The 13746-nt window shown below is 27.6% G+C and overlaps 2 protein-coding genes across 2 annotated transcripts in view; one reads left to right on the top strand and one right to left on the bottom strand.

Moving 5' to 3' along the window:
• Window positions 1–2076: 2076 nt before the first annotated feature.
• On the top strand, window positions 2077–3742 carry LOC119671527 (vitellogenin-1-like). The gene is made up of 3 exons (XM_038082205.1): window positions 2077–2368; window positions 2431–2795; window positions 2876–3742. The coding sequence occupies exons 1-3, from the start codon at window positions 2140–2142 to the stop codon at window positions 3563–3565; spliced, it is 1284 nt and encodes a 427-aa protein (XP_037938133.1). The 5' UTR covers window positions 2077–2139; the 3' UTR covers window positions 3566–3742.
• A 1897-nt stretch (window positions 3743–5639) lies between these two features.
• LOC119671504 (mucin-5AC-like) overlaps window positions 5640–13746 on the bottom strand; it is a 531335-nt gene continuing 523228 nt past the window's right edge. The window contains exons 10-13 of the mRNA XM_038082174.1: window positions 8051–8591; window positions 6386–6820; window positions 6024–6298; window positions 5640–5957 (exon numbers count right to left, since the gene is read on the bottom strand). Of these exons, the coding sequence (XP_037938102.1) occupies window positions 5748–5957; window positions 6024–6298; window positions 6386–6820; window positions 8051–8591 (1461 nt within the window). The 3' untranslated portion in view covers window positions 5640–5747. The remainder of the gene's footprint in view (window positions 5958–6023; window positions 6299–6385; window positions 6821–8050; window positions 8592–13746) is intronic.

Genomic DNA, 13746 nt, shown 5'->3' with positions numbered 1-13746 from the left:
CAGTTTGTTCAGTAATAATAATTTCCTTGAAATTAGTCATTTATATCACAGAAATATTATACATATGGTTATATACTTACTTAATGATTTAGTTGGCCATTACAGACGTGAGTCGTCCTTGGCCGCGTCTAATAGCCTCCGCCAATCAGCCCGATTAGTTGCTTGCTATCGTCAGTTGGTAGTACCGAACGCACCCAAATTGTTGGTCACCTGGTCCTTCCAACGAAGATGCGGACATCCTCTACCGCGTTTTCCACCTGCGGGTACCGTATTAAACACCTTTCTAGCCGAAGTACTTTCTTCCATTCACACGACATGACCAAGCCAGCGAAGCAGCTGAATTTTTATGCGTTTAACTATGTCAATGTTGCGGTATAGCTTATACAGCTCATCGTTTCATCTAATACGATACTAGTCGCCAACGCGTAAGGAATCGTAGATCTTTCAAAGAATTTAATTATATAGTACATATAATAAATATATACTAATTATCAAATATACTTAACAATAAATCATATTATGTTAGAGACTGAATGGATGTAGTCTTATGGTTCATACAGATATAACCTGTACACATACAGATATTCATACAGATTTAAGTAGGAAGCAATGAAATATATTGTGTTAGAAACTGAATGGATACAGTCTTATGGTTCATACAGATATAACCTATACACATACAGATATTTATAAGGATATAAGTAGGAAGCAATAAAATATATTGTGTTAGAAACTGAATGCAGTCTTATGGTTCATGCAGATATAACCTATACACAAGTGGATTATAACAATTTGTAAGTTTCTGCTTGAAGAACTTTATATATAAAATTTGAATAAATTATTAGTATATAAATGTAAAAATAAATCACTTAAAGTGATAATTATATAATGGAATCCATGAAATCTATTGCGTATATATAAATATTAGGACTTTTGACCTATATGTTAAAGTAAGATCTTATTGTTAGAATATAAAGCCATTTCAGCTAATCTAAATTTTTAATTTATTATCTTAAATCAATATTGAAATATTTTTTCTCGTTAAATATTGAAACACCTTTCAGTGATATATTAACTAACGTTTTATTTAGTTATACACAGAAATAATTTTATCATAAATGATATTATTGCAATAGGAATAATCAGCCTAAAAACTCATGGAGGTAGCTGAGTGCTATTTAAAAACTCTTTAATTAGATTGCAGATTGTATAGATTTTTTAATCATAATGAAAGGAATTGGGGTTGGCTAATAGTTTATTCGGGAAATTATATATATCATTTATTATTGAGATACTAAATTCTGGTCTAAGTAAACAGTTTTTGAATATGAGATAGCCTTCATACTTACTGTCTTTCTTATATTTAGGAGTGGATTTGCAATATTAGATGACAAGTGCGAGGAAGTATTATAATTTTTAAGTTAATAATATTGTTATGTAAAAGTTCCTGTTCACAAAGTGTGAATAAAAATAAAGAAAATCGGATATGTTGTCTCATACATATTTTTTAAGAATGGTCTTTATTTTGTCAAAATATTGAAATTTGATTCCTGGGAAGTAATAATCGGCAAACCATTTCAGCCGGAATTGATTGCGACAATTCAAAAGTGTCGATGATCGCAAAGTTGGTTTGCTGCGTTTTGTTATTATTACTTTTTGTTTACGTACTAAACAAAATCAAATAAGCAATTGCAACAATTTAAATAAATTATTAAGAAATATTAATAGTTATTAACAAACGAAAAAATTGATTGCGGTTTGCAGTAAAAGCATTTTCCCAGCGTATCGCTTGATAGTTGATAATGGAAAAGCTGAAGCTGCAGTTCGGTAGAAAGAGGAGGGCAAATGTTAAGTAACTATCAGCAATCAGACGACTGACCTGGTCAATGACCGTTTCAATGACACAGCGGCAAGTCAACAACACGAGAATGCAATATTTCTATTCTACATTTCTGATTAAAAAATCTAAATAAATAAATGAAAATTCAGCAATTTTCGATATTAAATGCAAAATCTCATTTCGAACAGATAAGACAAAAGTTAAAAGTTTTAGGTATATAAACCTGCAAGTAGAGGAAACGCAACCACAGTTCACCTATTTGAGCGAAACAATCAACTAATATCGGCAAACTGACCAATATGAATCCTTTGAGCACTATTTGCCTAGTGGCATGCCTTTTGGTTGCTGCCTGTGCTGTTCCAAGCCAATCGATGAAGGGACATGGCAATTCATTGAGTAACAAGTTGAAGCCAAGTGAATGGTTGTCGGTGTCAGATTTGGAAAATTTGCCCTCAGTTGATGAAGTCACTATCCAGCAGTTGGAGAACATGCCTAGCGAGGAAGGTGCAGAATTAGTCAATAGCCTCTGTAAGTAAATCATTGTAACAAATTGATGTACATTTTATATAATCTTTTAATTGTTTTTCAAGATCACTTGTCACAAATTTCCCGCGATTTAGAACCAAGCTTTGCTCCCAGTGCCAATGACATTCCAACATACATTGTAAAAGCCAATGGCCAAAAGGAACAGATCACATTGAATCAACTCGTTCAAAAAGCTAAACAACAGGATAACTTTGGTGATGAGGAAGTTATTGTATTCATTACTGGCTTACCACAAACCTCACAGACTGTTTCCAAAGCTAATAGGAAGTTGGTTCAAGCTTTCGTACAACGTTACAGTGGCCAACAGCAGCAACAACAAAGTGACTACGATAAGAACCAACGCTCTTCCAGCGAAGAAGACTCCAACGAATCACAAAAGAACAGCAATAAGAACAAAGGCAACATTGTCGTAAGTAAAATGTCTCTTATAAGTCTTATAAAGTTTTAAATTCAACTTACTTATCATATGCAATTATTCTTCTATAATAGGTAATTGACTTGGGTTCCCAATTGACTAACTTGAAACGCATTGCCATGCTCGATATTGCTCGTACTGGTGGTATGATCGGCAAAATCTTAGTGCAATTAACCAACGAAAATGATGTATCTGAAGAAACCGTACATATCATTGGACAAGGTATTGCTGCTCATGTTGCCGGTGAAGCTGGCCGTCAATACTCACGTTTAACTGGACACAAATTGCGCCGCATCACTGGTTTGGATCCATCAAAAATTTATGCTAAACAACCAAATACTTTAGTTGGATTAGCACGCGGTGATGCAGATTTTGTTGATGCTATCCACACCTCTGCTTATGGTTTAGGTACTCAAACTCGCTCTGGTGATGCTGACTTTTATCCCAATGGTCCTAATGTAAATGTACCCGGTGCTAAAAATATTGTTAAAGCCTCCATGCGTGCTACACGTTACTTTGCTGAATCAGTACGTCCAGGAAATGGACGCAACTTCCCTGCAGTTCCAGCTAATTCACTCAACCAATACAAGAACAATAATGGTTATGGTCCTCGCGCTTATATGGGTATTAAAACCGATTTCGACGCACAAGGTGACTACATTCTTCAAGTGAATCCCAAGAGCCCATTCGGTCGCAGTGCTCCAGCAGAGAAACAAACCTATCATGCTGCTCATCAACCATGGTCTCAAATGAAATCTCAATAAACTACTTGATATGGAACAATATGGGTTTATGATAATTGAAAAGTAATTTCTGTTGAACAGAAATATCATCGAAGCTTTAAAATTCATTACCGAAATTTTTGTTGATCTATCATTTCATGTTACTGACTTCATATAATTTTTAGCTAGAAAAATACATTTGCAAGTTTACAAAATAAATGAATGTGGTTTTTTTGTGAGATAATAGTTTAAAAAAAAAAATTGGCTAACTGGAGATAAAGTTGGGAACAACATGTCTGTTTAAATCCTTTCTTGATGACATGTGGACATTTATCATATGAATTTCCTTCATTTTAGTATCTTCATGAAGTGTGAAATAAACTGAGCATAAATACAAATTCTATAAAAGATAAAAGATAGATAAAAGAAGAAGACAGTTAAAAGAGAGAGAATAAAAATAAGGAAGAAACTTTTTGAACGGGTAACTTGTTTTAACAATTTTAATATGAGTTGGTGATGAACTAATTATAAATACAACTTTCACTAAAATATCTTCAGTTGAAATTTTTTGCAAAGATAATAGATAAAAGATAGATAATGAAAGAAAAAAAACTCCTTATTTTTTTTTCATTTAGGAAGTGTAATTTCATAACAAATGGAGAATGTTCCAAGTTCACTAACTCTTTGAGAATGATATATAATATGATATATAAATAAGAAAACGCTTTTATAAAGACAGCTTTCCCTTATCTGTACACTTCACTCGAACTGTACATTCTGTTTTTAAAAGTAATATTTTTTTTACAATAAGTGATAAATCTCATTCGAAAAACAGTAAATTATATATAAATTAGAGCTGTCTTATGTGAAGACAGCTATCCCCTATCATTACAGTTGAATTGGAACAGAGTATTCTGTTTTGCTTTGGATAATTATATTTTTATTCAATAAGTGATAATTCTTATACGAATAAAAGTATCTCATATTGACTTAATTTTTTCTAACAACTGCTGATCTAAGTTCTTCAATGTAAAAAAACAGAAAGATATGCAGATAAATTATATATAATGAGTTTTTTCATATTAAGTACCTAAACAATGGGACATTAATGATCTAAATCGGGGCTGTCCAAAGTACGGCCCTTGGGCCACTTGTTTTTAATCTACTACAATCACGCAATATATCTTTTGGTGTGCTGGTAAAACCATATTATTTTATTTTTATGATATGCCAAATAAATGAATTTAAATTGATAAATTAATAAAACTAAATTTGACATTATAATCGCATTTATAACGTTATAATATATATATAATAATAGAATTGGAAATATAATAAATAGAGTGGATACCAAGAAAATGCGGTGAAAAGTGGTGGTCTGGACGCAGATCGAAAATCAAAAGAGCGTGGCTTGAAATGCCAACATAAAAGAGATCCTCCTCAAAGTAATGCGAAAGCGGTTCATAGGGGGAACAAGTCTCGCTGAAGAGGGGGTTAAGGAGTTAGGGAGTCGGACACACCATTCCGACGACGTTCGATTTGACGGTGCAAAAAGCATTCCACCTCCTCACTACAAAAAAAAAATGTATTTATAATAACAACTATGAACGTAAGTATTTGTTTCTGCGACCCTCCAATCTGTACAGTAATTTGTATTGGCCCGCGATCGCATCTGGTCTGGATAGCCCTGTTCTAAATGATTAAATAAGTTCACACATCATTAATTAAAATATATTAAACAAATAAGCTACTCTTTATTTTAGGCATAAGTTATGGGCTTATTAGATTATTTAATACAAAATTTAATACAAAAACAAAAATTTATAAATTTATATTCAATTATAAAATCATTATTAAGAAACTAAAATATAATAAATTTTGTATACATATTATTTTTTAATTTACTTAAATTAATAAAAGTTTAGTTAACGCTTAAAGTATAAAACAGTTAACTTAAGTATACATCTTTTTATATAAATTTTTAAAACGTTCCGAATTTTGCTAATTTTAAATATTAATATTAAATAAATTGATTAATAAATCGTAAAAGGCAGTAAAATTCAGTCAATTCCATCGAAACAATATAATAAATTTTTAAATAAATTCGTTTCGTCATTTTTATGAATACCAATATTTTTAATTTTTTTTTATAGATATAACACATACTCTTATATTTTAGAGGCTGCCAGTTTAATTTAAATTTAATAAAACTTCAACTTATTTTTTATTCCTTACAGCCTAGGCCAGCAGCCCAATTGCACATGCCACCCACTGGATCATAGCTCAAACCTTTCGGGCAAGTATATTCCCAGCCGACGACACCGCCCGTTTCGAATTTGGCACATGAGATGAATTTGCGACATGATAATGGATGCGGGAAATTACCCTGGTCCAGACACTCAATTATGCCTTTGCCGTGCAGAATTACTTTAAGCTTTATTTTAAATAAAATTTAATTAAATTTATTAAAAATTAATTTTGAAATTCTATTACAACTTACATCTTGACCCTTTGTGCTACCAATAACGGGTTCATCATCCTCATCGTAGTAATCATAGTCCTCAGTTGGTCGATAAGTCTGCTTGGGTGGTGCTGGTGGTGGTTTTGATGTGGTTTTCGTCACAGATTTACCAGGTTTAATATTAAATTGATCAATTGGTTCGCTATACTTGTGAGGTTGACGACGATTGATAAATGTGTTAACTTTACGTGTGTTTGCTGTTGTCGTTTGAGTGGGCGTGGTCTTTTGTGGCCGACGATTTATGGATGGTTTAGCTATTTTATGCAAAAAACAAGTTGATTTATTAATAAATTTGCTTTTTAATTTCCTGTTACATGTAAAAACCATTTAAATTTACTAACTTGTTGGAGCTGCAGTTGTTGTTGGTGTTGTAGTTATAGAAACCTTTGGTGATACGTCCATACGGCGTCTAGTTTCTTTTTCGTAATTGAAATTTGTTTCCGGTGGTGTAGTAACGTGACGTGTTAATGGTGCTGCTACTGGTATTGATTTTATGGCACTGACGTTTCCATCTTCGTCATCCTCTTCAGCTTGTCCTGTAATATGATTGAAAAGACTTGTATGTATGCTCGATTTAGCTATTTGATCTGTGGCATCATCAATTCCATCAAGGAATATGGTTGTTGTAAGTGCTTCAATTGGATTCGCTGTAGATGGGAATACGCTTGAAGTAAGTGTGGTTGTTTGAATTGTTGTCGTGGCTGGAGCATGGGCCGTTAGCGTATGGCTCAAACGACGTTTAAAAAGTGGATTTTGTGTACGTGGTGCGTCTGTGACTAATATTTGCAAAAATGATAAAATTTTAATTTCAAATTTAATTAATAAATAATGTTTTTTTTAATATTTAACACTATTTATATACAATAAAATACTATTATATAACTATTATATTGAAATATCATTACTAACAGAATTGTAAACAATTTATCTAAAATGTACTTAAATAATGTATTATATGAGTACATATATATATTGTTACAAATAACATAATAAATTATTAATTATACGTACATTTTTATTAATTTTAACATTATTTAAATGAATAAATATTAATTATATAACAAAGAAGCTCTTATGGTCAATCAAACACAATGGGCCAAGAGGCCTAAGTGGATCGACGGTATAACCTAACCAAACCTATGCTCAATCAAATTTAAATATGATATTTTTGTTTAACACAAATATTTTGCTTCTTTTTTTTCTTCACAATTATGATAACATAATTTATGTGTGTGTATAATAAATCATATTGTATATTATATTATCTATAAGTAAAAAAATAATAATGTCGAATAATTTACGATCACCATTTAAGTAAATTATGACAATTTTTACTTTCAAATATAAATGAAAGAGCTTATTAATCAATTATTGTTTTAAATTACTCATTAAATTATTAGTTATTATTTTTTATTTCATTTGAAAAAAAATATTTATATAAAATTGTTATATTTTTTTACTATAAAGTATTATTTAATTTTATTGAATGAGACCAGGTCTGACATATTAATCTTTGGAACAAAGTTGTTATTTTAAGACAATTGGACGAAATATGTATTTAATATTTTTTTTCTCAATGATAATAAAAAATACTTAATTCATTACATCTTTTTATGAATTTAAGTTAAGAAATTTAAATTAAATAAAAACATATTGTATTATTTAATAAGTAGTTCTGGACTGAATCATTTAACAGATGTACAATATTTTGTCAATGAATTACGTTTCAGTGGAGAGTTTTTTTTTTGAAATTCATACTTCGTTTATTGTTCTTTGAAATAACCCCACTTTTGCGAGTAGAAAATATTTAAACACATTATAAATAACATAAATATATATATAAATAAATATATATAAATATAAATAAATAAAATACATATACTATTTTTACAACTCAACAAATCCTACTTACATCTAAATTCACCTTTTCATGAAATTCCCTAATTAAAAAGCACTTGGCCGCATATTTACTTATTGTTGTTACTCAAATAATATTCACCACTTACCACTTTCTTCTAAATTAATTGCCGTCGTTGTTGTTGGTAATAGACGGCGGGATTGATATTTAAGTCGCAATGCTGGCGAAGTATATTTCGTAGCAATATACGGTCGTTGCGTGATGTCATTGGCGGATGTTGCTATTGCCGAAGATGCTGTTGAAGACGATAATGATGAAGCTGTGTTAAGATCGTTGGATGATGTAGCCAATTTGGTTTTTTTAAATTTTGAATTAAGGTAATTTTTATTATTGTTATTAAAACCGAAGATTGTTGTTGCCAATAACGAAGAAGATGATGATGACACCGCCGGAGTTGTTGTTGCTGGTAGTCTACTGCGATTACGATTGTATTTAGAGGTCGTTTGCAATTCAGTTAGTGTCGTTGTGGTTAATTCATTGTTGTTGTTGTTGTTAGTAGTAGTTATTCCTGTTGTTGTTGTTGCGGAGTTCGAACCAGTTGCCGTTGTATTAATTATACGCCGCCGTACGCTGAATGCAGGTCGTCGTGAAACTGCGGTGCTGCTCAAGCTCGCAGTCGGTGCGCGTTGCTGGAAGATAGTGGAAGCAAAATTTTCAGAATTTGTGTTAAATTAAAATATTTTGTTTCGTTTTTTTATTGACAATTGGATTTAAAATTTTTGCTGGATTATTTAAATAAATTTTATTAAATTTTCTGTTTTAATTTGTGTTTTGCGTGTATTTTTTATTTTAGATTTTTTTGTTTGATTTCTGTGTAAAAAAGAGTGCAAATGTCTAGAAAACTACAAAAGCGGGTTTTTGGTGTGCAGCTATAATTTTAATTAAACTTAATTTAAAAAAAATTAACTTAATTACATAATATATTTCGTCGGAACAAGTACTTAAGTTTTTTTTTATAAAAAATATCATTAAATATTATTTTTAGTTTAGTTAAATTTCTAATCAACTATTTAAGAAAACATTGCTACTATAAATTTTTAAGTATAATTTCAAAATTAAATGTTTTTATAACATTAATTAAAAAAAACAAAATTTTCAAAGATTTAATTTTTTTTTTGGTTCGTTAAAAAAGTGTGATTACATATATGAAAATATATTTAAAATAAATATATAATTTATCATATGAAACATAAAATACATGAGTCCATATTATAAGTACTAAAAATATATAAAAAATTATTTTAAAAAAAGTAGTTATTATTTTTATTTATGATAAATATAATTATTTATGTATAGAAAATATATTTAAAACATTTTAATATTTTGAATTTTAAAAAAACTCTAATGTATAATATATAACTTACTGTATAATATATTACTTTAGTAAAATAAATATTATAATATATTAAGCAACAATACATACATAACATAAATAAGTGGTTTAAGAAAAAAATTATTTATGTATGTATTATTGCTTAACATATTTATTTATTTAAAATGATGAATGGTTAAAATATTTTATAATCAATATATATTAACATAATATATAAAAATGTAAATATAACAAATAGTAATATAAATTACATATAATTAAAAAAATATAATATAAAAATTACACAGATTACACAATAATAAATGATAATATTAAATAAATAATATATAATTAAAATCGTAATAAAAAAAATAAAACTATTTATTTAAAATAATATATATAAAAATTTATAAATTTATTCCGACTTTCAAAAATAATTTTATAAAATTTTGTTAATTTTTATTTTCATTATTCCACAATGATTTAAACTTTTTATGAGTAATATATGTACAACTAATAATAATTAAAAAATAATTAAATAATAATTAAATTTCTATGCGCTATTTCTTTGCTTATATATAATTAATTAATTAAAGTTGATCAATCAACAATTTAATCACTTTGATTAGTACTTAAAAATATTAATAATATAATTATTTATAGTTTGCAGCAATTATTCATTACTGTAAATTAAATTTACACTAACTTTAATTTAAAAAGAGGTTTTTCGAACAGTAGTGAATTACAACAACAAAAATTCATTTTATATTATTTTAATTAATTGAATTAATGACTGACTATAGTTAATTTTCTATAAAAGAAAGTTTTAAAATGTAACCTTTTATATTAAATTTCATTTATAATTTAAATGATTTAATATTTTAATATTTTTTTTTTTAGTAACAAAAATCCTTCTCATAATAGTTAGATAACTTGACTCACTGAATATGGGCTTTAAGAAGTTAGTCCACTGTAATACCAATAAAAGTTTTAAAGCACCAAAACTTAAAATAACTTTTTAAAGCATAAAAAGAATATAAAATTATTATGTAATTACATAAATATTAAAAAAATATAATATTATGAAATATATAATAAAAATTTAAAATAAAATAAAAATTTTTTAAAACTTATTCGGTGTAAGAGAGAAGCTTTAAATTTAATTAAATGAAACTCAGTTTAAATTTTAAATAAGTTATGAATGTTACTTTCATGAATTGAGTAAATATATTATATATAAAAACATAATTGCAATTTAAAAGAAAAAGTAACTATTTTGTAATTTACCTACTTGGACATAAAATTCATAATTAAAGGTAATAACTCCATCAAGTCAAACGCGTTAATTAAATAAAAATTAAAATATTTTTATGGAACATGCTTTTTGTAAAAAAAACAACATAAAAACTTTTATGTGTATTTATACAATATATATAGAGTTCAGTATTTGTAATTTTGTAAATTTAATGAGTCATAAAAATTGAATCTTTTAAGCACTTTTTGTAATAAATTAAAAACGTATGAAAAACTGACACAGTTTCGAAGTAAAAAAATGATTACTCATACTTCATGGTGTACCAATAAATGCAAAAATCTATAATGGAGGAAACTAATAACCAAATCAAAGTTGCTATATATAATTTTGCAAAATATTATAAAAAATAGCATCAATAATTTAAGATATTATAGATAATTAGTTCAGTCATTGAAAAAGTAAAATTTAAGTGTTTCGCTTAAAAATATTTTGTAATAGATATTTTATCTTAAGTCCAAAGACAAACTAATTTCAAAAATATTTCAAAAATGCCAAACAATCCTTAAAACCGCAAACTGAATTCATTGATTAAATTCAAGCGCAACTTGAAAATGTTTTTGTATGCCAATCAGTTTTGAGTGCATTTACTTCAAGCATTCAAAGCAAAAGTATCTGTAAACAAATGCAGCCAGCCAGCAGGTTTAATATTTAGTAATATCAACACATAAGCTGAGATATTCATACAAAAACACGCAAAAAAAAACAAAATAAATTTCTTTAAATATTTATTTTTTAACCTAAATACGCTTATTACATATAAAAAGTATCTCAGCTCATTTGTTTACTTTGGCTTGGAAAACTATGAGCTCAAATGGGTTTATCATTTCGAATGCAAATATTGAATCACCACAGCAAGCGTTGGCGTTGTGGACTTGCGTTTCAGCTAGTGAGCTAGTGACTGACTACCCATGAAGTTGAAATGTTTTGATTTCCAAAGCTAATAAAATTGTATAGATGCTGTAATCACAGCGGTTTGAGATACACGTAGTTTGGCTGTTTTCATATTGAAACGACGTGTGCGCGACTGACATTGAATTATTCATAATTTATTTGTATTTCTGCTTTAAATATATATTTATGTAATTTAATCTTTATTTATAATTAAAAGAAGATTGTCATTTATCTAACTAATTTATTTTGCATATGTGATTTTTTGCACATTTAAGTCAAGCTTATTTATGGCTTGGTGAACATTTTAAATGGCAGAAGTTAAAAACAAATTGTTTAGGAATGCAGTGCCATACACATTTGGCATTTTCAATAAAGATACTTTATACTTTATATTAACATATGTATATATAGAAGCAAATTAATTGCAAACTTGTCTTTACATGCTATAGAAGTAATAAATACAAGTTAGTGTGGAATTTTAATTTATAAAAATTAAAAATAAAAATAAGAAAAAATATGTTCATTAAATATCAAATAATATACAAGGAATATTTAGATATATTATTGTTATTTGAAATATTTTTAGCTCTTTAGGTAAATTATGTACGATACAGAAGTCGGAGAAAAAACTTAAAATAATTAAGCTAATAAAACATTAATTATAGCTAAATAATACACACTATAATAAAATATACAATAATAATTATGTAGATATCTAAGTGATTTTAGTTTTTAAGATAAGTTTTGTGGATTACAGAAATTATAAAAAACAAATCAAAACAATTTTATTTCACTAAGAGACAATTAATCACTTTTAGAGTAAATGCTCATGTGCAGCCAGTTTAAGGCATGCAACTATCGAAATCTGGGAGTCCATGGACCTGGCACATAATCCTAATCAATTCAAGGAATTTTAACATTGAAGCTTCCAAACAAACAAGTTTGGCATATATCCCATATAAATTGAGGAACTCTATTATGAATGGCTACAAATTCATAAGCATGACGGACCTACTTATTGTCGTGCCGATACAATAATAATGTATTTATATACATTAAAATAATAGCATTGTTTAATAAAAAGAAAGTAAAGGTCCTTAGCAATCCTTAAAATTTATTTTATATAGCAAGATGGATAATACCAACTGAGAGATTTTACCTTTTTTAATATGTTTAATAGATATATGGCGTATTTTTGTGGACTGAAGGAGAGCACAACAACAAGTAAGATATGATCAAATATGTTATTTATAAACTGTGAAACATAAAGATCTATATACCATAGTTTACATACTGATTCGTAAGTAAAATACCACAGTATATTGACATATACTGCAGAAAGTGTTAGAGATCTGCATTGGTCAAGGTATCAAGGTAGAGTATCTAAATTGTTCGCCAAGTAAAGTTCTCTTAGGTTGATATCTTTAATTTTGTATAATAAAAATAAATAATTTATCCATTTTATTAAGTTTTATTATTTTTTTGAATATGGTAAGTAAAAAATAATTTATTATAAGAAAATTCAGTTTAATTTGTTAACATTATGTTTAAGATTTCTAATTGAAATTAAATATAGAGTTAGAAAATTTTAAAAAAAATCGAACACAGAGAGATTATCAAACTTAAAATGGTCTATTAAACATTAATATTTCAATAAAGAAATATATCTGTCTACACCGATCTTCTGCTATATTATAGTATACATATTGTACCTAGATATATATATTGTACCTATATATTTCTTAAAAACTGATTTGTTTTTATTTAAGTTGTTATTGTAAGTATTACATCACTTATTTTTTATTAACTTTTTAAGATTCTGTAAGTTGATATGCTAATATTAAATGACTGCGCTTCCATTCTTAAATTAATATTGTTACAACTGAGATATTTGTAACTGAGATAAAATAGTGTTCAATAAAATAATTTTATGTCTACACAATATTTAGTGGAAAATTATACAATTAGAATAAATTAATGAATTAATTAATTGTATAATTAAGTAGTTATACAATAGAATGAAATTGAAAAAGACTATTAGGATTCAGTGATCGTAATAGGTATATCTTTTGTATTAGCAAGTACCCCTAACCAAGTACAGAGCATCAGTTTTTCGAATGAAGATCAGAATATTTTTCGTTTAGAATTTCTTGATATCAGATTGGGCTATGAGCTTTCAGTATTTTCATTTTGATCCAAATTAAAGGTGCACATTCTTAAAGTATGATTAAAAACCTATCTATCCGAGAAAAATAATATGAAAAAA

The sequence above is a fragment of the Teleopsis dalmanni genome, chromosome 1, assembly GCF_002237135.1.
Source record: "Teleopsis dalmanni isolate 2A chromosome 1, ASM223713v2, whole genome shotgun sequence".
In the NCBI taxonomy this organism is placed as follows: Eukaryota; Metazoa; Arthropoda; class Insecta; order Diptera; family Diopsidae; genus Teleopsis; species Teleopsis dalmanni.
The sequence above is the reverse complement of the archived record's forward strand: the minus strand, read 5'-3'. Positions and strand labels throughout refer to the sequence as shown.